Source organism: Myxocyprinus asiaticus, chromosome 10 (assembly GCF_019703515.2).
Source record: "Myxocyprinus asiaticus isolate MX2 ecotype Aquarium Trade chromosome 10, UBuf_Myxa_2, whole genome shotgun sequence".
Classification (NCBI taxonomy): domain Eukaryota; kingdom Metazoa; phylum Chordata; class Actinopteri; order Cypriniformes; family Catostomidae; genus Myxocyprinus; species Myxocyprinus asiaticus.
In genome coordinates this window covers 9,397,779-9,424,997 of record NC_059353.1, presented here as the reverse complement: position 1 = coordinate 9,424,997, position 27,219 = coordinate 9,397,779, and the positions used below count along the sequence as shown (strand labels likewise).

Genomic DNA, 27,219 nt, shown 5'->3' with positions numbered 1-27,219 from the left:
AAAACAAATTATATAGTAATAATGGTAACACTTTACAATAAGGTTCCATTCCTTAACATTAGGTATCATGAACTAACAATTGAAAAAAAAATATTTTAAAAGCATTTATTAATCTTGGTTATTAGTTTATAAAAATCCAATTGATTTTTAAATAATCTTAACAAATACAACTTTTAATTAAAAACATGTATTAGTATATGTTGAAATTAACATTAACCAATATTAATAAAAAAATGTCAAAGTATTGCTCATTGTTAGTTCATGTTAAGTATGTAATTAACAAATCTTAAAAATGGAACCTAATTGTAAACTTACCATAATAATAATTATTATAATAGAACAATATAGCAAGAAAATGTTTTAGGTGGTTCTCTCACCTGTTGATAGCCTGATGACTTCATAAAATGCCTCTAAAAGTTTTTTAAATCAATAATGGGTGTGCGAGGTAAAATAATCGTATAATAAATATCAGAGATGATGTCAAATAAACCAACATCTGAAATCCACACCTGAGGCCAAGAACACCTAATCGGAATCAGAAAAAAACAGATGGAAATGAGATTACAAACCCTGTGGGGACTGTGCTATGTATAGTCATGTAAATAAAGAAATTGTAATACCAGGAAGTTCAGAATCAAATGTTCCCTCCCTGTGCTCCATTACTGCTAAAAAAAAAAAATGCTGAATGGATCCAAGGTACTTGGCAAAGGCCATCAGTAAGTGCTGACACAGCTCATTGAAAAGAGCTGTCTGAAAGTACTGTGCTGATGCACTGAATATCTTTGGATATCTTATCCCAGTGTTAGGAAACAGTGGCTGAATATTTTTTAATAAGGTTCCTAATCATCTTAACAGTTTGAGTGGCATATTTCAACCCAGATTGTTTTATGAATTTGTCACAATGTAAAGCAAAGAGGCTGCACAATTTGCAAAGAGGCTGTTATGGAAGGATGGGGCACTGCAAACTATATTGGACTCAAAATTAAAACAGCAGCTTGCAAATAAGTGTGTCAAAACGCTGTATCTCATTTCACAAGTTAAAAGTTTAAAAGTCTTAAAGGCACAGCAGAAAATAAATAAATGAATAAAAAGTGTCATTTGAAGAGAGATTGAAAATTGTCAGAAAAACAAAATTATGACTGGTGCATCTTTTTTACTTACATTACAGTGGACCTCAAGGGAAAAATATAGAGAGATCTGACCATACGTTCTAGTAAGATCATTCGTCAAATCATTACTTACATTTCTGAAGCACCATACTGGTAACCCACGAGATGACCAGCCCGCTTTGATGTGTAGCTTTTTTTTTAACGCTGTATTCACAATTCTCACCAAAACTCACAAGGCAGACAAGAAACAAGTAGTTGACAAAGACAAAAATCTGTACTGCATTTCACTGCATTGACTGCTGGCGTCAGAGATCTGAGGAGCACAACAGGCCAGAGGGAGAGAAAGAGAGAGGTAAACACTCCAGCTCTCTTTTCTTTTGCTTTCCTCTCTCCCCTCTGGTGTAATGACCTCTAAATAACCGATGCTGCTTAGTATCATGTTTTTAAAGTTCTCTTGGGATGGGAGAGGAGGGAGGACCTTCCTCACGGAGAGACATCTGGGAAGCTTCATCACGGACAAGAATGCATCTCTTGCTGTGAGGAGGCTCTTGGATCGTGCACTTCTCTCATACTGGGAAAGCCTCCATTTTACTTCCGTGCATCTGCGCACCATCTCTCCAACATAAGCCCTTATCCATTGACAGGGTGTCTGTGCAGGTGCCGTTCTGTTTGTTTCCACCACAGAAAGGTAGCCCAAAAAAAAGTGCTCCACACCGGCCACTAAAATCTGCTGGTCTCTAACCAGGAGCTGATAACATTAGAGGCCGGGGGCAGGATAATATCTGGGATAACATTTTCAGACAAACAACAACTTAAAAATTAAACGCATTCAGTTCACGCTCTCTTCCATGCCGCATTGCAATTATTATTGTTAACGGAATCTAAAACGAAAAAGAAAACTGAATGAAAATATTTTTGTTACATTTTCATGACTCAAAAAAACTAAATAAAATGACCCAGCCACAATGACTATTGTTTCTGTCAGTCTAAAATAAAAATAATTTATTATTTTATATATTTAAAACCTCCTATATCGTTCGGTCATTTTTGACCTGGGAGAGGTAGATAATAATTATTAAATACCACATAATTTTTAGAACAAGAACCAAACTTTGTGACTTTGTCAAGACAATCAACATAAATTTTTTTTTTCAATTATTTGATACAATTATTTAAGAGATATAACTATTTAAAAAAAATTGTTACATCTTTTGCATTCGCAAATCAATTTTGACCCAGGAATCAATTGTGGCTTTACATATGAAGTTATGTAGATTTATGAATTACATTTTTTCTTATAAACACTTCACTTACTTTTTTGTCTCTCACTGGGACTGCATCTTGTTTACAAGCATGCACACATACATACACATACAGTCACACAAAGACACACACACATTCCTGTACAAAACAGACATGCCAGATGTAACAAACATAACAAAAAAACTAAATCAAAGGTACAATGGCCTAAAGGGGGTGCACACATTAGTCTAAAAAGGGCTTGAAAGAGGAAATTGTCCATTTTTTATTCTGCAGCCATCTGATGCCCATCAACATTCAGCAGTTCATGCAAGTAAATAAAATAGATTTAGCTTAGAAACATAGTAAAGATGTATTAATGTTGAAGACTTGAGTTGTACAGTTGTTTTGATGATGTTTAGTAGAAAAATAAAACATTGGTTTCATAAATTTTAACTACCTAGTTGTATTGAGCAGTATTACAGGAAATTCAATCAAATTACTAGTTATTCTCACATTAGAGGTTAATATGAATTTTATATTATGTTATATATATAAAATTTCACAGAAATGTTGATAAAAAAGATGTCTTCACATGTATCACACTGGTAATGCATATGTTGAAATATCATAGAATTTCTACATTTTATTATGCCAAAAAAAATAAATAAAAAAAATAATGCATATTAATTAATAACTTTTATATTTGTCAGTTAACATGTCAAAAATATCAATGTTTTTACATGTATGAACAGTTAAGAACTTATTAATGACTTGAATGAAAACGTGTTATGAATGATTAATAAGCTTGAATTCCACCGGGTCAGAATTGAATGCAAAAGGTGTATGCAGATTCTGGATGCAATAGAAGGGTTAAAAATAAATAAATAAATAAAATCTGAAAGTTGCATCAAAAGCAGCTTGTGATTACATTAAGACACCGAATCAAATTATTTTGGATGTAAAAAAAAACTGTGATACAGCATATTTGTTTGAGAGCAGGTTATATAGTAATGTAGCAGTTTTCTTCAGCTTTCAAATCAGTGAGAATGCAGACCAGTTTAAAAAAAAAAGGAAATTGGGTATTAGAGAGGTCTGGCCTTTAGACCTAGGGTCTATCCATGAGAATGGCTTGAGTGCCACCCCATTAGCATGTAGGGCATAGATAAATGAGGTGCGAGGGCTTGGACACAGCTGTGGCTGCAGTCCAGCGGCAGCAGCGGCACCTCTGAGTGAGTCTTGCCCCAAGAGCCATAAATCACCTCTGGGCCCAATGCTGGTCGCCCGGTCAGGCTATGTTAAAAGCCAATCAGGCAAATTACATGCAAACTCCCTGGGACCCATTTGCACTTTCTTAAGAAACCATTAGTCATGTTATTTACTTCATAATAATAGAGCTCCTGGATATACCGCTCACATCACGCAGGGCATCCCTTGCCAGACGAACCCTCTGGTGGGTTGAGCTTTATTGCAACAAAAAGAGGAAACGTGTGGGACAGACATTGTGCAAGATCTAAAATCAAAGATGGGAAGGTGAATGCACTGTCTGGTAGCCTCAGGATGATGAAAAGCCTTACACAAATAAAATACTTTGAATAACATTAGTGCTGCATCCTGTACACTGGAGAAACAGGATGTGAGCAAATGTTTATTACAAACATAAACAGCAAATGTATCCCACAAAAACTGTCTGCATGAGGACTGTTAATGCAAACTGGTTCCAAAAATAAACTGATTTCATCTAAAAAAAAATAATCTGCAAAAAAAAATGAAGGTCTTGTGTACATCACGGTCATACAGTAACTGCATGTGGCTTGTCTCTGTCTCAGACGGATCATTCACAGGACGCCCACAGTCCATTCAACACACACACACACACACACACACACACACACACACACACACACACACACATATATATATATATATATATATATATATATATACACACACACACTACACTGGTGGCAAAAAGTTTGGAATAATGTACAGATTTTGCTCTAATGGAAAGAAATTGGTACTTTTATTCACCAAAGTGGCATTCAACTGATCACAATGTATAGTCAGGACATTAATAACATGAAAAATTACTATTACAATTTGAAAAAAAATGTTCAGAACTTCTTAAACTATTTCAAAGAGTTCTCATCAAAAAATTCTCCACGTGCAGCAGTGACAGCTTTGCAGATCCTTGGCATTCTAGCTGTCAGTTTGTTTAGAAACTCAGGTGACATTTCACACCACACTTCCTGTAGCACTTGTCATAGATGTGGCTGTCTTATCGGGCACTTCTCACGCACCTTACAGTCTAGCTGATCCCACAAAAGCTCAATGGGTTTAAGATCCATAACACTCTTTTCCAATTATCTGTTGTCCAATGTCTGTTTCTTTGCCCACTCTAACCTTTTCTTTCTGTTTTTCTGTTTCAAAAGTGGCTTTTTCTTTGCAATTCTTCCCATAAGGCCTGCACCCCTGAGTCTTCTTTACTGTTGTACATGAAACTGGTGTTGAGCGGGTAGAATTCAATGAAGCTGTCAGCTGAGGACATGTGAGGTGTCTATTTCTCAAACTAGAGACTCTGATGTACTTATCCTCTTGTTTAGTTGTACATCTGGCCTTCCACATCTCTTTATGTCCTTGTTAAAGCCAGTTGTCCTTTGTCTTTGAAGACTGTAGTGTACACCTTTGTATGAAATCTTCAGTTTTTTGGCTATTTCAAACATTGTATAGCCTTCATTCCTCAAAACAATGATTGACTGATGAGTTTCTAGAAAAAGCTGTTTCTTTTTTGCCATTCTTGACCTAATATTGACCTTAAGACATGCCAGTCTATTGCATACTGTGGCAACTCAAAAACAAACACAAAGACAATGTTAAGCTTCATTTAACGAACCAAATAGCTTTCAGCTGTGTTTGATATAATGGCAAGTGATTTTCTAGTACCAAATTAGCAATTTAGCATGATTCCTCAAGGATAAGGTGTTGGAGTGATGACTGCTGGAAATGGGGCCTGTCTAGATTTGATCAAAAATTACTTTTTTTCAAATAGCGATGTTTTTTACATCAGTAATGTACTGACTATACTTTGTGATCAGCTGAATGCCACTTTGTAAATTAAAGTACCAATTTCCTTCCAAAACAGCAAAATCTGTACATTATTCCAAACTTTTGGCCGCCAATGTATGTTTATGTGGCCAGCTATAGGAGTGTGTGATAAATCTGGACCTGAGAGGAAGATACAAATTAAACTCCAGGAGGAAGAGAACACTTCCTCTCATTAAAAATCATAGGAAGATGATCTGGACATGACATGAAACAGAAAAGGAGTACGATGCAGCTTGGCTGCGTCCAGAGCCAGTCCTCGTGGGTACAACAATGGTGACCTACCTGGACACAGTGCTGGCCGTGATCTTTAGGCTACTGGGGTTGCGGATGAGCTTGTCCAGGATGCTGACTATCTGCTCAAACTTCGGCCGATTGTTTCGGTCCTTCTGCCAGCAGTCCAGCATCAGCTGGTAAAGGGTGGCTGGACACTCCATGGGTGGTGGGAGACGGTAGCCCTCATCCACTGCTTTAATCACCTGAAACACATAACAAAAGATTGTCAAGCTGCAATCCGACACAAAGTAATAGTTCACTCAAAAATTAAAATCTTTCAGACCCCATATTTTATCATTTCTTTAGTGAAACACAAAATTAGATGTTGTCAGAGCTGCTCTTTTCCATATAAGGAAAGTGAATTTTTACTGACAATCTCCAATAAGCACAAAATCTATCATAAAAAAAACATAATAAAAATATCAAAAAAGTTGTCCATGTGACTTATGCACAATTTTCAAGGGTCTCGTGAAGCATACAATAGCTTAGTGGGAGGAACAGGCCGAAATTTAAGTCGATATTCACTAATAATCTTGCTCATGCTTGTGTTCAATTAAAATGGCACATTTAGATGCATCATACCAGGTAGGACATAACTGATGGCAAAAGCATTGGTTCTCACATATCATGAGACCAATCACAACCTGGCAATTTGAAAAATGCGACTATAAATGATATTTGAGAGCTATGGCACAGGGGAAGATTGTCAGTGAACAATGCCTTAAAAGTCAGAAGACTTGGAATATAGCACGAATGGACTACTTTTAATATACTTTCATGGTGCTTTTTGCTTCTCTTGGTGTTTGGCAGCATAAATCACTATCCACCTTACTTGTATGAAAAACAGAAGCTTTGACATTCTGCTTAAGATCTCCTTTGTGTTCCAAGGAAGAAAATAATAATAATAATAAGGTTAGAATGACATATGGGTAAATTATGATTTTTTTTCATTTTTGGGTGAACTATTCCTTTAAAAGATCGAGCACTGCAATCTATTGAACAATTTCCTGTCTATTTAGAGCTCTCAGGACATTTTTCTTCCTCACCAGCCAACTGTCAGCATCAAGTGTAATAAAACAAAAATAAAGCACTTCTGTCCACGCAACAACATGAAATGAATTGACTCATAAGTGTGCCAGAACTGTTATTCCCCTTTGCTTTTCATCACTTGATCATCAGCCCTGCCGCAATCCAGTTAAAATAAACTCTCAGGGCCTTATTTGCTCAGGGTGTAATGATTGAACTACAACAATGAATCCACTGCTATGGGTCAGTGCTAAAGAACTAACAACAAATGTCAACACAACAAGAGTTCATAACAAGGTACTGCACATTTACCACATATATCACACATGGTTTCCGCTCTTTTCTGTCAGAAAGATATACAGCACTCTAGTTTCTCTTTGTATGTGAATCCAAGCATGCTCAGGTAGCAGCTGTTTTTGTGGAGATAGTCTTCAACCTTACGTTTAGATCAGCATGTATTTCCATGCTGGTCCAGGTTTGTTGATGCATTTTTGTCAAAGTGGTTCTGCTACTTTTAGCGAAAATCATGCTGGTTTACAGTATCTAGTTAAAAGAATAGGTGCATAAAGATTATTCAAAAAATTTCCTTTTGTGTTCCACACAAAAATATTTTTGGGTAAACTATTCCTTTTAGAATAATGGTGGGGACACCAGCACATCGGCATCCCATTCTGGAGCCCAAAACGTCCAAAACAAAACATGCTGGCAATATGCTGCCTTACATTTTTTATTCATATTTTGTATTTTTTGGAAGACAGAAAGATTGCTTTGCAGACAGCCACTTAACTTACATCCTGATTGGACATCTCCCAATAAGGTCTCTCTCCATAAGACATGACCTCCCATAGCACAATCCCATAACTCCAAACGTCACTGGCCGAGGTGAACTTGCGATAGGCGATGGCCTCTGGCGCAGTCCATCGGATTGGAATCTTGCCACCCTGTAAACAGACAAAATCCAAAATCTGTCAAGTATTCCTTTTTTCAGACAATTTGGCCATCTGTGTCAATATCCAAACACACATTTTAGCTATCAGTGGAATCACAGGCTCTGCATGCATTGGCTTTAAAAACAGCACATAAATAAGGTCTCAACGTTGGTGTCTGGGGTAAATGAAAATTATCAGCTTGACGTAAGCTATCAGGTGGTGCATTAGCATTTGTTTGTGTTTGAAGGGGAACTGACTGTACAGCATCAGTATTAATTTTAGTGTGGTTAAAACATGCTTTTACTGCACTCACTGGCTTACGGGACAACACCAATGTTGCAGGTAGTCCCCTCTCAGTTCTATAAGCTGTTTGGATTTGCCTATTTAGAATGTTTTTACACTGCAAGAAGTAGCATCTTAGTAGCATACTGTATATATGATGTGTTATCACAGATTTTTTTATGCCACATAAAGGCAGTCTAAAGGTATTTTCATAGGAATCACAATCTCGGGAAGCAATGCATCAAATGCTTGAAAATTGATTTACATGTACAGATGTGACATGAAAATTTTAGAACAGAGCTTCATTCTAGAATCTTATTTTGCCGAAACATTTCACTCTCATTTACATCACTATTAATGGTCGATCAATGTGGGTTTTTAATGTCCAATACTGATATTTCTTCATAATCACATGGGAAATCTGCTTCTAAATGTCGCTTCCAAATGTTCATGTAGGCCTACCCTGAATGTGACCCTATTCGACCGAATTACTGACAAGCGCCATCCCTCGTCAGACATTTTTGTGCCAATTCAGATGCGATCACCTTTTCCCTCAAGCGCTAGTGCTAACCCATGTAGCAACTTTTGAAACATGGGATCTGGTCCCATTTAAACCAGGAAGTAATTGCATGCACACAACAATGGTAAGCACAATTTCAAGGTTTCATTTTCACACTAAAATATAATTTTTACTCCACAGATGGTAATTTTTATGGTTGGGATTTGGGTTAGGTGGTAGAGTTAATAAAATATTAAATTTGTGTTGATGTATTACATCATTACCAAAAAATAAATAAAAAGAAATGTCCACTCTGACATTTCAACACACGCCCATACGTTCAAGAACACTTTCATCTTCGGCCACTGGGAGGCAGTGGTTCGAATTTCGGTAAGCACAGACCGAACTTTCGCAGCAGAACTTTCGACCTAATGTTGCTGAATTCACAATAAAATCAGTTTGATCATCTAATGAGTAAGGTGGCTAATACCTGACAGTGTTTTCTCTATATGCTTTCAGCTGTAGGGCTTTACTGGTTGTTTAGATCAGTGTTACTATCAGAAATAATGAATAATTATTTCTTTAGTTATTAATTAATATTGAAATTAATTAATTGAATCTAACTCATTAAAACCTCATATGGGGCTACAGTAAATGTAGTGTGCTCCGTTTAGGAGCAGGTTTGGTTATTAGCAATAATTAATAATTATCAAAGATAATTATTAATTATTAAAATCAATAGAACATTGATGAGAATCAATGTTAGCTTTTTTTTAATCCTTTAAATCAACAATTATCAAAGATAATCGTTAATTGTTAACATCGATGAAACATTAATTAAAATTAACACTAGCTTATTGATCATTCAAGTTCAACAATTATCAAAGATAATTATCAATTATCACAAATCAACAGAATATTAATAAGGATTAACATTGATGGGGCACCACCCTGGAATCAGGGACTAATAACCAGATAGTATAACAGTCTCAATATTAGATTGTTTTCTTAGGAAAATCAACATCCGAAGAATATCGATTTTTGGGAAAAAAACAATGAATGAAGGCTTGAATCCGAGCACTGACATCCCATCAGCATGACACAGGCGTATGCAAAACAAACCAAAACACTTCTCTTTGTAATATAAACAAATTTTATTTATGCAGTAATATCAATTAATAATGAATACAATGCAGTCAATAAACTTCCGACTTACAACCACAAACTAAACAGTGATATGATTAGATATGGAAATCAAAATAATCCTATAACACATGAGGGTGTGTGTGTGTGTGTGTAAGGAGGGACACGCACAAAATGGCGGACGTGACTCTCGTGGAGAGTATGTCACGCGAGACTTCCGGCAAGGGAATATGACCACGAATGTGGGCGGAGAGAAACCAGTTACCGCGTGTATCCGCTTGTACGATAGCTTAGGGACAAAGCTGAGCTTTAGCACGAAGCTATCTACAAGCCAAAAATGTGTGCCAGAATGTTTGTGAGGGGTTGCGCGCGTGTGTGTGGTTAGTACGAGAGAGAAAGAGAATTAAGTGACGGCCCCAAAGCCGATTTCGCGATCGTGGGAGAGAAAGCAGCTGTTAGTTTATCACTCAGAGGTGCGGTGGATGGCTCGTAAACAGTCCAGCATTCTTTGATTCTTTAATGGATAAACTCAGTTTGCTGGTCTCACCCACGATGGCGAAAATGCACAACAGTCCAATTTGGTTGGACCACAATACAGCAAATCAAATTCGTGATAATTAATACCCTGAGTATTAATAATGAGCAGACATGGCGGTCCGTAAACTGTACAAGCAGAAACCTTGAAACACAAGAATAACACACTATAATATTCTATCTCTGCCCAGATGTAAACCTCTTACTTGAATTGCATGAGGATGCAGAATGTGTGTTCATCCGTCCTTTAACTCAGACTCGGTTCCTCGAGGCTCGGGTGATGACGGGAGGCCGTTTTCTTGCTCTGTCGGCGGACGGTACAGCTGCTGATTCTCGGCGGGCTAGCGGAGAAATCAGAAATGTCGACTTGATTGAAGATGGAAGAGAAATCTTTAATCTCTTCACTTCTGCAGGCAAACGGATGAAGATGCGGTCTCCTTCGGATCCGTTAGAGTGTTCGGTTGAACACAGAGTAATCTCAACTCGTCCAGCAAGATGGAGATTGTATGGCCACAGTTTCAAGTCAGACGTTACTTCATTGTGCCACGAAGCTGCACCTGAGAGCAGCGATGAGCTGCGTCTACACACGGCAAGCAAAGTTGCTGGAAGCAAATCCCGGAAGCATTTCAGAGGTATTTCTACTCCTGATGATGTCATGGTTGAGGTGCGTTCTGTCGTGTGCCTCATCCAATAGGAGTTGAGAGTTCGATCCTTTAGTGAGCAAGGCTTCATGGGATTTGTAGTCTGTTTTGGACTCCCTTTGTTTGATTTTGGCGCAGTTTTTATCAGTAAGATTTACGACTTGGTATGTGGGGGCCTGAGTTAGGTTTTACGACTGTGTTAGGTCTGCCTTTGTCTTCTATCTGAATACATGAGGCCCAACACAGCCTACTGCCGCTGCTATCAGCTCACCACTGCTGCTAAATTCAGCCTACCAGCGCTGCAGTCTCGAGTTTGGCGGTTTATATGTGCTAAAGGGCCGGTCACACTAGGCTTTGAGCACGCAAATATTTTTTGGATAACGCGACAGACCAAGATATGTTGTCACACGGGAGGGCTTCTGGTGTAAGTAAATTATACATATAATAACAAATAATATAACATAAAATAACAAATTATATCATATTAAAATATAAAAATATATTGTCTACTCACTTTCCTGCAAAAATAAACACACAGCTTTGAAATATGTATTCATTGTATTGAGCCAAGAGGTCATTGTGTGATGTTTTAATCTTCTATTGGTCACGTGTTCTCTCGACATACTGATTCACGAGTTCACCAAACTTGAGCTTCGATACGAAGCGTAGTACGAAATTTCTTCACACGATGTTGCGTTTCCGGTCTCCCACATTCGGACGCGTTTGAATGGGAGTGAATGAAGCGCGAAGAGTAGTAAAACCGACCCTTGAATATGCTTCTCATCCGCAATGCAATATTTTCACATTCCGACTTAAGCCTGGTTTTGAAGCCAATGATCTGTATCTCTGGAGCACACATCGGACTTCCCTCGATATCGCTGCGCAGACCACAAAACAGATGCAACCCATTTGAATTCTAGTGAGAATTTTCTGGGTTCAAGCGCTATGGAGGAAGTCAAACCTCTCAAACAGTAGACAGCCCCAACATGCTAAAAAGCACTCAGGTGGAAAAGAGCAACACTTTGATTTTCGCCAAAATAACGTTTTATCTTCTAAATAACGCCTGTATCTTCAACTTCAGCAACAAAAATAATGGCACTTGATACGTGCCCTTAATTCTTGAAAACCATGAGCAAAACCATGCAATATAAAAGAAAATGTCACCCAGGCTACATTAAATACAAGTTAAACCAGTTGAGAACCATTAGTGTAGTGATTCAGTAGTGTTGATAGTTGTAATATGTTTATGTTCTGTTACATAGGTTTATATTATCTATTTGTATATTAATGTTTAATAAAAATAGTGCAAGTAATTTTCTGCATTGAGGCATTTCATTATTTGTCTGTTACTACTACAGTTATCTGGACTTCCACAGCCCTTTAAGTGTCAAAAGCTCCCAGTAAATAAACACACTCATGACAAGGGAAAAATGAATAACCCATCTATAATGATTCTAATATCATTTTAAGCTATTCCTCCACCAGTGCATGTTAATATGGATCTGCTGCTGAAAACAATCCTAGGGGAAACACTGCCTGATATAATGTCAATAAATGTAATAGGCTACAGTTTATTGATAGAAAACGAGATAAATTAACAGAATTGTCATTTTGTGTACTCAAAATTTAGAAATTTAAATGAACACTTATTTTACATAATATTTACTCAAAAACCTCTCAGAAATACTTGAAAACTCAAAATGTTAGCTTATAGTTAGCTAAATGACAGACTTTCTAAATGACAGAAATCTAGAAAAATGAACAGACAATTTTCATTAGAGCTAAGAAAAGGCAAAATAATGCTATTTAAGCTCCAATACAAATGCTTATGCATGATGTCTTTACTCGTGGGCGGGGCCCTGTCTCATGATTTGCAGATTTGTGGTATGCCTCTAGCTTCACCAATCCTGTCTTCAGCTCTGTAAGTTCATTGGACTTGTTTCATGTACAGAGGGTCCTCTGAGGACATGTGTTGTATTTACCCAGCTGGGCTGCTGGGGTAACTCGACACTCAACCTTCATGATAGAGGTAGAAGAAGAGATAACAGGGTATAGAGCCAAAGCCAACCAGCAACCTGGTCAAGCCATACAGTTCCTACCCCTCATTCTCCAAACACAATCCCTCAAAAAATAAACCCACTTGTGCACGGGCCTCCACATTGAGCGAGTACAAACAGTCTCTGCAAGATTACTGCTAATGAATGTATTCTAAAACGTGACACAACGTATCCAGGGGTTGTGTTAACCGAAAATTCTCCATCATTTACCGATTTGATTGATGGAAAATTTCAAATGCTGTCCATCATTTTGACAGATTAAAAATAAGAAAACATTTTCACCTAGTGCATCAGTTTTGACTTCAGTGTCTCTCTCACACACACTCCCGCTGCGTGTGTGTGCTCTGTTTATTGCCTGGTAATAAGATGCTGTGACAAGGTTCAATGGAAAGCAGGAGGCGGGAACCGGACGAACCATCAAAATAACGTTTAATGAAACAAAAAGTCACAAACATAAACACACGGCAGCTGCGTATGGCTCTCTCCCTCTCAAACTGCCGATCTCGCCACACTTATCCCTCTCCTCAGCTGATTAGCCTGATTGGGGCCGGGCGTGCGTAGTCACGGCCCGGCACCGCCCTCCTCCTCGTCACAGATGCGTATTAACAGGCATCATCACCATTAACACCTGGTAGTATGTGTGCCCAATTGTGTTTGGATTTCGAGGAGAGATCTGATTAATTGACTGCATATCAGTCATTACGTTTTACTGCATGATCAGTGTGTCACTTTATTAATAAAGCACAAAAAAGTACAGTAGCAAAATGTAAGCATGAAAAAGCAGCAATTCATTTCAGCCAATTACTTGCATTTAATCTAAGTGCAAACATTAGCCTACGTTTAGAGCAGAATTGTCAGTTATTTTAGAGGAGTACCTGCATTAGAGCTTCAGAGGTGCGTGTGCTTCTCATCTGTGACTTTAGGCATCATGCACATTGAAGAGGTTCCATGAACCTGTGCATTTTCCAATCGGACGGTTATTTCATTTAAAAGCCACACGTACCGGTAAAGTTTACAAATCTTGTTTTAGTGCAGTGGTTGACTGACAGGTAGCTACTTTCACCCATTAATTCCTTGGTTTCACCAGACTTGCGCTTGGGGAGTCAAAAATACCATTAAGCCTATCCACTGTCATGTATATGCTATTATAATGGATGCTCCGCCCCTGAATGTAGTACTTATAAAATGAAAACAAGTATGACGGATAAAAATAGACCATGACGGAAATTTTACAACTCAGTCCATCTAAAGTGACAGATAAATATTTTTTTCTAGTGCAACCTCTGAACGTATCCATTGGGTTTAATAGAAGGGGAGGGTGAAGGTAGCCAATGTTCTTGTGGGTTTGTGGTTCTTACAGCCACACAATGAGGCAACATAATAGGGAGCATTATGGTGGGGGGTCTAGTTGTAACTGTGGAGACATACATTTACATTGGAAGTTAAACTGCTGTCGGACACAAGAAAATTATTGACAACAAATTTGGGTTCATCTAACTAATAACACATTGGACTTGTGTAAGCATATGCCATATATCTGTGTAACACTTATGTTATGTGACACTTGTATTGGTAATTTAAGCAGCAATAATTCTCCATGCCTCACATGCTGTGGATTTATGTGGAACTCTAAGTGTATTTATGTATTAGTTATCTCCTCTGATAATGGAATGCTGCTCTTAAGGATGAGAGAGATGAATATGGTCATTAATCGTGGGGAATGAAGATTCTGTCAGACAGGCTGGCTGAGAGGACATAGTGAGCTACTATGGCATTGGTCAGCCATGGGTCTTAACAGTTTCTCCTTTTTAGTGATTAATTCGATTAATTAATCAAAGTATTATGTAATTAATTCCATAAATGTTTTAATCGATTGACAGCTCTACATAAAACACATACCAATTTGTTTTTGTACTTTAAAACGATGCACTGCAAGAAAGGGTAAGTGTTAGATGGTATATGCTGACTCACTCTTGTCGTGTAGGCAGCTTCTGGGTCATCTTCCAGCACTCTGGACAAGCCAAAGTCTGACACTTTACACACTAGGTTGCTGTTGACCAGGATGTTCCGAGCGGCCAGGTCCCTGTGCACGTAACCCATGTCCGATAGATACTTCATACCAGATGCGATGCCACGCAGCATGCCCACCAGCTGAATCACTGTAAACTGTGCGTCATGTTTCTGACAGACACAGGAAAAAGGGAAAAGTCAAATAAGGTGTTTTATATCTACAGTATAAACATAAGTCATGCTATGGGAAATAAAAAAACACAATGGAACAATGGTGACTCATATCTCAAAACATTGCCTGACATTTCCAAAGACATCTGTCATGAGCTCACTCTGTCTCAGGTCTCGGGTAATGAATTTGCTTAGAAGAGCAGATCCTTGATTTAATAAAGTTGAGTTTGACTCGTTGACTGTCTTTTCCGGTTTAATCCATGTGGGTGGCAACTTGTTGAAGAATATAAAGTGAGTAGTCGGCATGGGTGACGTTGGTCAACTAGTGAACTAGTCGTTCAACAACTCACCCAGTCAAGTAGTGAGATCTAGACTTTTCCTATATATAGGCCTACAGTATATATATATGTATATAGACATTTTATGGTTTTTATCCCTAAAACACTCTTGTGAGTGGAACTACTTTCATCCGCCACGGATTCAGCATCTTGCTCTGATACAGCTTAAGTGTTCTTTGCTAGTTCGAAAACATAACTTTAGAACTTACAACGGAGGATGCGCTGCTTTTAGGCACTGGAGTGACAAGGTAGTGTGTGTGTGTGTGTGTGTGTGTGTGAGAGAGAGAAAGAGAGTGTGTGTGTGTGTGTGTGTGTGTGTGTGTGTGTGTGTGTGTGTGGGTGGGTGGGTGGGTTTGGGTGGTTTACGAGGACATTTTTTTAGGTTACAAACTGGTAATTACAAGGGTATAATGTTATAAATGTGGTTTATGAGGACATTTCTAGTGTCCCCATAATTCAAATTGCTTAAAAAACATACTAAACGATGTTTTATTGAAAATGTAAAAATGCAGAAAGTTTTTTGTGAGGGTTAGGTTTAGGGGTAGGGTTAGGGTTAGGGGACAGAATCTATAGTTCGTACAGTATAAAAATCATTATGTCTATGGAGAGTCCTCATAATGATAGCTGCACCAACATGTGTGTGTGTGTGTGTGTGTGTGTGTGTGTGTGTGGGTGAGGCGAGAGCGAGAGAGAGAGAGAGAGAGAGAGAGAGAGAGAGAGAGAGAGAGAGAGAGAGAGAGAGAGAGAGAGAAAGAAAGAGGGAGCCCAAGGACGCTTTTCAGTCGAAACTGAAATAAATTTAGGATATTACAGACATTGTTTGTCATTCTTATCCAATGTACTTAACCAATGTTTTTGTTTTAAATGGTTATTTTGTTGTGGTAGCCTGTAGGGATCTTTGAAATAATTGAAGTAATTTGGTGAAGTGATATGGAACCGTTATACGGTCAAGACCTGGAACTACTTCATAGCCGTGCGTTTACTTGAAAAATAATTGCACACCTTAGAACGTCTGTCAACCAATCAAAATCAAGCATTCAACAGACCTGTGGTATATATATATATATATATATATATATATATATATATATATATATATATATATATATAAAATGTTGATGTCTTTAGCAGTCTTGCTTTTGTGCTGGCAGCAGCAGCAGCATGCTTTAGCTGTTAGACAATGTTGGTAAAACCCTCTCGGAAAAGTTGCGTCTTTAAATTCATTCACCGCTGCTATAGCCATACATATTCAGACAGACATCTTTGGCAATTGCTTTGCATCTTGCGCTGATTCTGAGCACCCCCATCAAAAGCATTTAATTTTTAAGATGGCATGTCAAGTTAAAAATAGTTCAACTAAATAGTTCAACTCTTTTCTATTCTTTTGGCACACTGTCTAGCTGAACGTCAGATCACATCTCATGTAAACGCACCCTAAAAAATGTGTGCGATTGGGGTCTGGTGAACCCAAATCCAGCCTGATTATACAGGGCTTCCTTAAGACTAACTAGTCGACTAGTGGTTCAGGCAACCCACCGACTACTGTAGTTCATTTTAAAAATATGTTGTTTTATCCCTAGTTAATAGGATGTACACAAGAATACATAAGCAACTGAATATCTGAACTGCAGCCCACTGGCAGGCTTGCAGTGTTTACAATGGTGGGTGTGAATAGGCCTTTTATATGAAGAATGGTATGTTCAGGAATTGGAGATAAACACCAGGGGAGGAAGCGCTTCAGTAAAAGAGGGGGAGATTGGCCGGATGAGTGAGATAGCACTGATTTGTCAGGGAGCTCTGGAGAAATTGCTTTCTTTACCAAAAACAGGCAAACTGCAGTCTTTAAGGATCAGTTCACCTGAAACTTAAAATTCTGTTATCATTTAATCACACACATCAAGACTTTCTGTCTTCCTACAGTACATTTTGAAGAATGTACTCTTTTCTATACAGTTATAATGAATAGTGACTAGAGATTCAAAGCTTAGAAAGGGACCCTGAAAGTATCATAAAAGTGTTTCATACGAATCCTGCATTATACTCCAAGTCTTGTGAAGACATACGGAAGCTTTGGGTGAGAAAAAGACCAAAATGTAAGTTTTTATTTTCTGTCCTAACTCTCCTTTATGATTTGCTGTAATTAACGACTTAAATATCGGCTTGTTTCTCACCTAAAACTATCATATGGCTTCAGATTACTTGAAATCTGGTGCCCAAGACATTTGAACAACTTAACTAATACCTTTTATGGTGCTTTGAAGCTTGAAAGCTCCAGTCCCCCTTTATGGAACTAACTGGACCAGAGCGACCAGTACATTCTTACGAATTTCTCATTTGTTTTCCACGGAAAAAAGTACAAGAATTTTAATTTTTCAAATATTTCTTTTGAACATATATCCAGTGTGTAATTAGTTTTTTCTCTTTCTCCTTCTTCATCTCTGCCCACCTATTTATCACTCTCTTTCTATGTGAGTGTTTATGTACTGCATACAAACTAAGTTTGGATGAAAATAAACCCTGGACCACCTGGAAGAGAAAGGAGCTCACAGAGGTTCAAAGGATTGCTAATAATAGTGACATGAGCAGTGCAGAGGAAACGTATTCAGGGGAGGATGACAGCTCGCTTTGATAGAGTGCAGGCCAGGCTGCATTGCGCAGGAAATTGCTGCAGAACACTGCAACCGTTCTCTCGTTTCTGGGATCCTGTGCAGACGCACGTGGAATGCAGTTCAGAAAGGTCCTGCTAACTCCACGCCTTGTTTGCTCAGGTTGTTTTAATAATATGCTTTTGCTCATTTCAATATAGAGTGCAACAGTGTCTGTCCTCGTTTTCAGCGGTCTTGGTTCTGGAAGTGTTTTTTTCCCCATTCAAGGCATTTCATAATATTCTTTAATAAAGAGTTTTAAGCCATGAACAAAACCAACCAACTCCGAGATGAATCACAAAATTACAACCCTAGATTCAAAGCAAAATCTGAAAAAAAGACAGGTTCTAAACTACTAAACCCATGGAGCACTGCAAATGATGTAATTACCTAAAAACAAGTGTACTTTATAAAACGATTGACTGTTAGTCATTAAATAAAAGTATAAAATACCACTTAAAGATTACTGTAAAATAAGTTAGTAGTTTGAGTCTCAATAGTAAGAGCAATCACTCTGATTGGCTGATCTGTAATTAAGTTTATGGGGAGTGTAATTCTTCATCAGGAATTTGGCAATTAGATAAGATTTTTTAAACATGAAAATGAAAACACTGACTTTGTGCTTCTACAGAAACATAAATCATCGCTTAACAATCTCAGAACTCATGATAGGTGTGTCTTGACAGGTTTATCCTCATGCGACCCAGCAGACACATGCTTGGATGTTGTATTTTGGCTTTGCTATATGCAACACGTAATTGAAATTCATTTAAACCAACTGATATCAGTTTAGAAGACTCTGGGCTTTCAGTAAAAGGTTAAACTTTCGACATACAGAGTTATGTGACAAAACAACATACCGCTGATCACAGCGGAGTTTGTCTTTGGGAGAAACTACAACATAACATCTTGTAAGACACCTTATTAAGTTTTTACATTGAAACCTGTTTGAGTCAAAAGATTAGAGTGTCTAGTTTCGTACGATAAGCCATTTTTTAAATTTGAGTGATTAATCGTGAAACGCAGGACTGCTAAACACAATGTACACTATTGTGAATTTTTTCCTTAAAAATCCTATATTTACTGTGCATTATCACACTGAGAACCAATGGATTCATCCAAAAGCTGAACAGTTTTGCTTTCAGAGGTTTTATATGGAGTTAGGATGAAACTAATGTGCATTTCGAACTTTGCTGAGTCTAGTGCAGACAGACAGCACACTGGAGGTTAAATCATTCACTAAATAGGAAGCAAGGAAACATCCTATAGCTCTCTATGCAGCTAAGTACATTCACTCCTAAAATTCGACCAAAAGTTTCAGGCTGCAGATGATGTTTGGACCACTGAACATGTTTGGCAGACATGGTACAATGATAATCAGTACATAGATTCAGAATTTATAATGTATAATCTTACTTTAACATGGTTGGCAGTGATTGGATGATGCTGGCCATTACTTTAAATCAGATTTAATTATGCTAATTTCTGATTTCTGTAATGTCTGTAACATCTCAAAAACAAGAATAACCAACACTCCTGGAAACATAATAAACAATTTGTTTAAAAAAATCTGACTTTCTTTAGCTTGGTATTATTTAGAATTTCACAACTTAGTCCCGCTGTCCACATGTTGCCATCCATTTTTAGGAAAATGCATGTTTGCATGTTTATTAGGTGCTAAAAAAGGAAATGGAAAATGCACACAGCAGTCACACTCTGGTCTCAGGAGGTTATATGTTATTCTTAAAAATCTATTTCTCTATGGAGGAAATGAATTGGATTTTTACAACTTGAATCCTACTGCAGTGCTTTATAATACACACACACATTATATTTAACAGGCACTGTAGTGCCTAAATCTAGACATTTGGACTCTCAAAACTCTACACTGGACCCATTTGTGCACCTCTAAATAGGGACAACATCAGCCCTGAAAAAATAGATTTTAACCTATTTTCTGTTTTTGTTATTTTAATGACTACAAGGTCCATCCAATGCATCAAAGTCTGGTGTTTTCATTTTGTCCTACGGATAGCAGATTGTCTGGCACGCCCTGCTGGTGGTAAACTGTTGAAAAATTACACAAGGCTGATAAATTCATATGTCAGGTGTATTAGAGCCAAGACAGGATGGCCACAGCCAAAGGTTAAGCTGACCCATTTAATGAGCTCATTAGCGCATTTATCAGCACTTTTCAGATGGGCCATCCCACAGCCTGTTGTTTGCTTGTTTATTTTTGCAGTGCATGTGATGGGCTAAAAGAGAGTCATGTGAAGGACAGAGCGTGTCCAGGCTGTTTAACTGGCATGGCTGGGCTAGCAGGCGGCATGGCAGTCTCCATGGTGCTGTTTCAGCAAACACACAAGCAAAACCTCTCTCTCTATCAGGCACTTTCCACAAATACGACATACTTTGATGTCCCACGAAAAATCCCATAAATACCATGTCTTTGTGAGGACTACAAAACATTGTTATGTTGACTGTATTTATCAATTTCAATTCATTCAACTCTGTTATTGTTAGAAAAAAAAAAAAATCAAACAAATATTTTTTTCTTTAAATTTATGTGGCAATTTTGGTAACAGTATTGCAAAAATCGCAAACCTTATAAAAAATGCATAGAAAATAAAACAGCTCATATTATTTAAAGTGTGCTGAGAGTTAAACACCTCGTTTTACTGACCATTTGGTGAAAAATAAATAATAAACACTTTTTTTTAGGAATTTCAGGCCCAATTTTATTCCCTATTCATGAATTGTGCCATCAGCTTTTCTCTGAACACAAGCCTGTTCTGTGTGAGAGAATGAGGCCATTGTGCAGATCAAGTGAAATTCTGACATTACAAAGCAGATAAAACACAGGTAATGTCAGTGTCTATTGACAGAGGTCTGTTCTTTGGCAATGAATACGAATGTGATGAATTTAGGCGACGTAATGAACACAAAAGCACCATCTAAAAATCGCAGCAAACAGAGACATAGGTGAGCCAGTGGAGAGCAATTTGTGTCTATTTGTATAAATGAGAATAAAATGTTCGGAGACCTTGGGAGAATTGAAGACATGCTGTGATAAGCGGTACTCTGAGAGAAAGAGGAGAAGGTAAGAGGCAGATGGGTTTTTAAATGATTTTAAGATGAGCCCTCTGTGCTTTTCCTATGATCATAGATAATGGAGTCTCATTAAATGTGTTCAGTGTGTCACACTCACCCGCAGGAAGCCGTCCAAGGAGCCATTCTCCATGTACTCAGTCACTATCATCACAGGCTTACCTGAGGAGAGACAGAATTCAAACATGTCTCACTCTAATCGAGAAAAGATGTGCCAAATTTTAGCTGTGCTTTCCTGAAATGGTGTAATTTCTGTTGGAAGGTTAAATGACCAAATTTGCAAACTAATGAGCATTCCTAGAAATAAAGTCTTCTAAGACAGAATCTTCAAAAAATATTCAAAGGTATGGTCAAGTTAGATCTTATGTTTAGATTTTTGTTTCATGTTCAATATAATGCCTTTCAGAGTTGTTTCAGTAATGACACTGAACACATCGAGAAGAGATTTACAGGTGAACGGAACCTGTCAAGAAATTGGCTGGGTCATATTTCACAAACAAATCTAAAGAAATAAATAAAATGAAAAGAAAATGACAGCTATTTTTTAATTTAATTAAAATGTTGTAGGGGTGAGACATTATTTTCATGACAATTAAGCACATTTTCACCCAAAATTTTAATTATTAAATTATTATATATTATTTAAATTCTGAAGTATTAATACGTAATGGTAACATTTGTTGTACTGCCTTTAATTAATGCTGATATATATATATATATATAAAATGTATACATACTGTATTATGTATATGTATTACAGTAATATATGAATAATACAGTAAAAAATTATTGTGACTCTTTACAATAAGGTTCCAGTTGTTAACATTAGTTACTAACAATAAACAATATTTTTAAAAGGATTTATTATTCTTGGTTAAGATTAATAAATGCCGTAAAATAATTTTTTATTGTTATTCATGTTAACAAATGTAGTTAACTAATGTTAGCAAACAGAACCTTATTGTAAAGTGTTACCAAAAATACTTTATCACAGTAATGAGTATCTAGTGAGAATCATTACAAGCATTGACAATAATGACAATAAAAAATAAAATAAAAAAAAACTCAAAAGTAAAAAGTATGGGTGCATTCTGATGAGAATTAAAGGGATAGTTCACTCAAAAATGAAAATTCTTGCCATCAGATATGTATGACTTTCTTTCTTCTGCTGAACACAAACAAAGATATTTAGAAGAATATTTTAGCTCTGTAGGTCCATACAATGCAAGTGAATGGTGACCAAAAGTTTGAAGCTCCAAAATGCACATAAAGGCAGCATAAAAGTAATCCATAAGACTCCAGTGGTTTAATCCATATCGTCAGAAGTGATATGATAGCTGTGGGCGAGAAACAGATCAATATTTAAGTCCTTTTTTACTATAAATCTCCTCTCTGCCCAGTAGGTGGCGATATGCACGAAGAATGCAAATCACCAAAAACAAAAGAAGAAGAACGTAAAAGTGAAAGTAAACGTGGAGACTGATAGTAAAAAAGGACTTTCATATTGATCTGTTTCTCTCCCACACCTATCATATCACTTCTGAAGATATGGATTTAACCACTGGAGTCTTAAGGATTACTTTTATACTGTGCTTTTGGAGTCAAAATTTTGGTACACATTCACTTGCATTGTATGGACCTACAGAGCTGATATATTCTTCTTAGAATCTTTATTTGTGTCCTGCAGAAGAAAAAAGTCATACACATCTGGGATGGCATGAGGGTGAGTGAATTATAAGAGAGTTTTCATTTTTGGATGTACTATTCCTTTAAGAATTTGGTGGTCAAATTGTCAAATAATGTCACAATGCAAAAAGTCCTTATGGTCCTTAAAATGTAAATAGCAGGCTTGATTTTGGGGTGAAATGTGACCTAGGTGTGTTCTTGATAGGTTTATGTGAGATTCACCCTCATAGTTTCCAGTGCTGGCACATATGGCTGTTATAAATGGCTCCAGGTTGAGCAGCTAAATTTTTTTATAGAGTTTGAGAAGGTGAACAGATCAGGTTGATGGCTACACACCAGGCTTTCAACACATCACAGAGACATAGTCTAAACCCCATAATAAGAGCAGGGCTCTATGTGCAGAGGTGCACCTCTTCACATGACACCTCTGACACAGTGGGTCAGCTATCATAACCATGACTTACTGTGGCTGCAGCTAAATGAGCGTTTCCTGCAGGATGAAAAGAGGCTCGGCTGAACTTGGACGGACCACAAGGTCAACTGTCACTGTCTGACAGCTTTATTTTCTTCTTCCTACTGCTCGTAAATTACAGTTTTTATCATCTACCCTTTATCTGTGCCTTATTTCAAAGCCTACGTAAATCGACTCTTTATATCAAGAGTCACTTGATGACCAGTCCATGTGGTCACGATGTGTACAGTATGTGCAGTAGTCATTTTCTTTTTCCTGCCAACAGCCTAAAGGCTGAGAGTTCAGCACTGTAATGAATGCTATTTCTGAAAAATGTGCAATTAAAATGACTGGAGAAGAGCAACATTGTGCAAATTATGAAAATGCTGATGCATTTTCACTTGCTGTCAAAAGAGTTTGGGTGACTTAAAGGGATAAATCACCCCTAAATGGAAGTTATGTCTTCATTTATTAATGAACTACAAGATGAAGAAGTCAAATTAAAAATCTAATTTTGATACCTTGTCAGATTAAAATTATATCTTATTTTACTGGCAATACATTCCATTTGAAATTAGATTTACAAATTATATGGCCAGTTGTGCAGCCCCTCAGAAATGTTAAGGCATTCAGCAGTAGCAACGCACATAAATACAGTCTAAATGGGCATGTCTATATGGTACCCCTTGTTCTGTGAAGCTCTGGAAAGATTTGCATTCGCTGCTATTAAGCTTAGGGTTAGGGGTGGATGTAGGGCTGCTGCAGGACTCCAAACAAACACAAGACTTTTCATAGAATGTGGGTTACCATCTAAACCACAATACAGCCACTCGACGACTTTTAGCAGTAAAATCACTGTATGTGTGAACGCACTATTACTTGTCAAAGTGATGCTTCCCAGTATGTTCTATAAAAACATATGCTATTTTTACTGCAGACAGTGAAAGGAACTGTTAAATATAGTTAAAACCTTAAAGCAAACTATGATTAACTGACCTTTGGATTTCAGTTGAGAGGTTTTATAGTTTATGATAGCAAAAAAATCCCTCTTCCAAAATCTGCACATCTCTCCTGTAAACTTTTGATCCTGAAGTCCTGCTCGTAATCAGTATTCCGGGCCCTCTGTCTCTGTGAAGCAGCAAATGGTGCTCCACAAATATTTTGTCTAACGCATGGCCAAAAGCAGCAGGTTAAATGGGGTGTGAAAGTCTCTGGATTATTAAGAATGAACAGGGCAGAGTTAATAAATCACGTCACGTCAGAGGCTACAGGAGACACATGCCAACCAACCCCACTGCCCAAACTCTCTACCCCAGACCTATTTTCAATCACACGCTAAAAAGAGCACCACCTCCCTCAGCACACACATACACATTTTACAGTCCCCCATTCCTTCCCAGCAACAGCCAAATTTGATGGTCGTTTACAATTAAGTTTCTCATTATTTACAGTCAAGAACTTTTAAGCACTGTAAGATTTATTCATCACACATAATGCTCATTTTATGAGGAATTATAGACATGAAAGGAAACTGTTACATTCCTTCCCGAATACTACTTAAAGAAGATTGAAGTGCAACTTGGCCTGGAACACAATGTTTTTCAAACCTTCCTGTGTAAGGAATGTAAGGATTTATATATATATATATATATATATATATATATATATATATATATATATATATTACAGTATATAAACTGTTTGCCTGAATGAAATCTAATACTTCATTTAAAAGACTTGACTACTTGACTAAAATAAATCAGCTGACTGTGCTTTACAATGGAGTACAGCATCTTTTAATAAAAAAACTTACATATACTGTGTATACAGTATTTGTATGTATGTATGTATATATATATGCTATATTTACAGTGTATATATATATATATATATATATATATATATATATATATATATATATATATATATACTGCATGTATATATTAAATACTTTCTTTTATCCCATCTTAATGTGTAGAGTGTCTCTAAGGCACTTTCAACACATTTGTATTTGTTTGAGGATCCCGTTCAGCCCAACACAGCAACATTGGCTAAACTAATGGCATCAGATTGTGGAGGGATTATCTGCTTGTGCAACCAGTGGAAGATGGGGAGAGTGTTTGGGAAAACTGTATAAAAATGTTCATACTTTTTTCAAATCCATTTGATGATGCTATAGTGACAGAAATTAAACACCTTTTAACATTTAGAAAGGGAATGAAGTACAACAATTAAATTGCTAAATACTATTCTAGTATAAATACTAATACTAGCGGAATAAGTCTGTTTGAAGTCAGGTAAGGTGAAGTGCGATTGAAGATTACAGTACAAATGATTTCTTTCTTTATATATTTATGAAATCATAAAGACCCCATGGAAAGAAAAAAAATAAGCAATCAGTGAATATGGCCCCACAGATCCCCCTGAGATTGATTGTGGTATGGATTAGAGAGTTTTGCTTTGATCATGCTATATATATATATATATATATATATATATATATATATATATATATATATATATATATATATATATATATATATAATAGATTGATATAGCAAGATTTAAAACCAGGTGATTTACAGCCCTATGTGAATTGTCTCTTGCGCTGGATATTGGCCCAACATTACAAGAAAGAGGTCAATAACACAATGGCTTTACTATGCAAGGGATTTGCCAACATCATGACATTCACTAATATTCTATAACTGGAAACAGCTAATGGTTTATAAGAGATACTACCAAAAGGATGAGCGCTGAACTAACTCCAAATCTCTAAAAATCTAAATATGATAAATTAATCTTCTGAATGGATTAAACTCACCGAACAGCACAGAGAGTTATTACATGCTACTGATATAAATGCAGTGGGGAAAATTTTTTTTTTTTTTAACATGTCGGATAATACATGAGAATGGAAAATGGCATGAAGTTATTCATCACAACTCAAACTAAACTGGGGAAAGATGTTCCTTAGATATTCTGTAGGCTTACACTGCCATTTTTGTTTACTGTTTTCCAGTAAAAAATATCTAAACATCCCTACATTTAGTTGAGAAGCAAACTGGCATAAGATATTAAGAGAACATCATTTCTTTTCTTTTTTTTTTTTTTTTTTTTTTTAAGCATAAATCTTCCAAAATTTTGTGATGATTACTGCTTAAAACAAGAAAAATGCCAATGGGAAAATAAAAATAAATAAAATAAGTCTCACATAAGTAAATTGATCTTTTTTGAAGGATGTTTAGATATTTTACTAGATATTTTTACAAGACAGAAATACTGATTATAAAAATTAGTTTTTGCTGCGAAGCAGCCATTATAATTGGAGGATACTTTTAGAAATGAATGAATTCGTACTCCTCACTTTTGGGAAAAAATCCCAAATCACGTTATATTTTAAGAGCTTTGTTTTTCATTCACTGTAGCCTGTTGCATAAAATGACACCTTAAAGACCAAGTAGAAACCTTGATGGTGAACTGCACGGACGCGCAAGCAGTATTCCTACTGTGAATAGCGCCTTTTGTTAAATCAGTTAGGACAACTGGGTAAACGTTATGTTATACTATTAATTAATATTCATGAGCCAAGCTGATAAGGTTTATAATGTGTCACTGCCAACTTTCAGCTTGTTCCTTCACCCCTAGGTGTAGTGAATGTGATTATTCTGAGTGAGTGGAATGCTACTTACTGCGGGTTACTACACCCTCCAGTCTGATGATGTTGGGGTGGTCAAACTGTCCCATGATGCTCGCTTCACTGAGGAAGTCACGCCTCTGTTTCTCTGTGTATCCGGCTTTGAGTGTCTTGATGGCCACGCAGATCTCCTTCTTAGATGGTAGCTTCAAACGTCCACTGCACACCTCTCCAAACTCCCCTGGTGAGAAACAATATTTTAGAAAAAATAAAAGTTAATGTAAGAAGCACTATGAATTATGGTCTAATTAAAACATATTTCAAGTTACCTCCTTG

General features: G+C 37.0%; 1 protein-coding gene across 3 annotated transcripts in view; it reads right to left on the bottom strand.

Annotated features, from left to right (window-relative positions):
- Positions 1-27,219, bottom strand: part of LOC127446743 (ephrin type-A receptor 3-like) — a 168,008-nt gene that overhangs the window by 8,483 nt on the left and 132,306 nt on the right. For 2 of the 3 annotated variants that reach the window (XM_051707911.1, XM_051707910.1), the window contains exons 11-15: positions 26,939-27,124; positions 21,210-21,271; positions 14,809-15,018; positions 7,544-7,693; positions 5,736-5,929 (exon numbers count right to left, since the gene is read on the bottom strand). In XM_051707911.1, coding sequence (XP_051563871.1) covers positions 5,736-5,929; positions 7,544-7,693; positions 14,809-15,018; positions 21,210-21,271; positions 26,939-27,124 — 802 coding nt within the window. Of the gene's footprint in view, positions 1-5,731; positions 5,930-7,543; positions 7,694-14,808; positions 15,019-21,209; positions 21,272-26,938; positions 27,125-27,219 lie in introns of those variants that run through there. The other variant, XM_051707912.1, reaches the window with a different exon arrangement.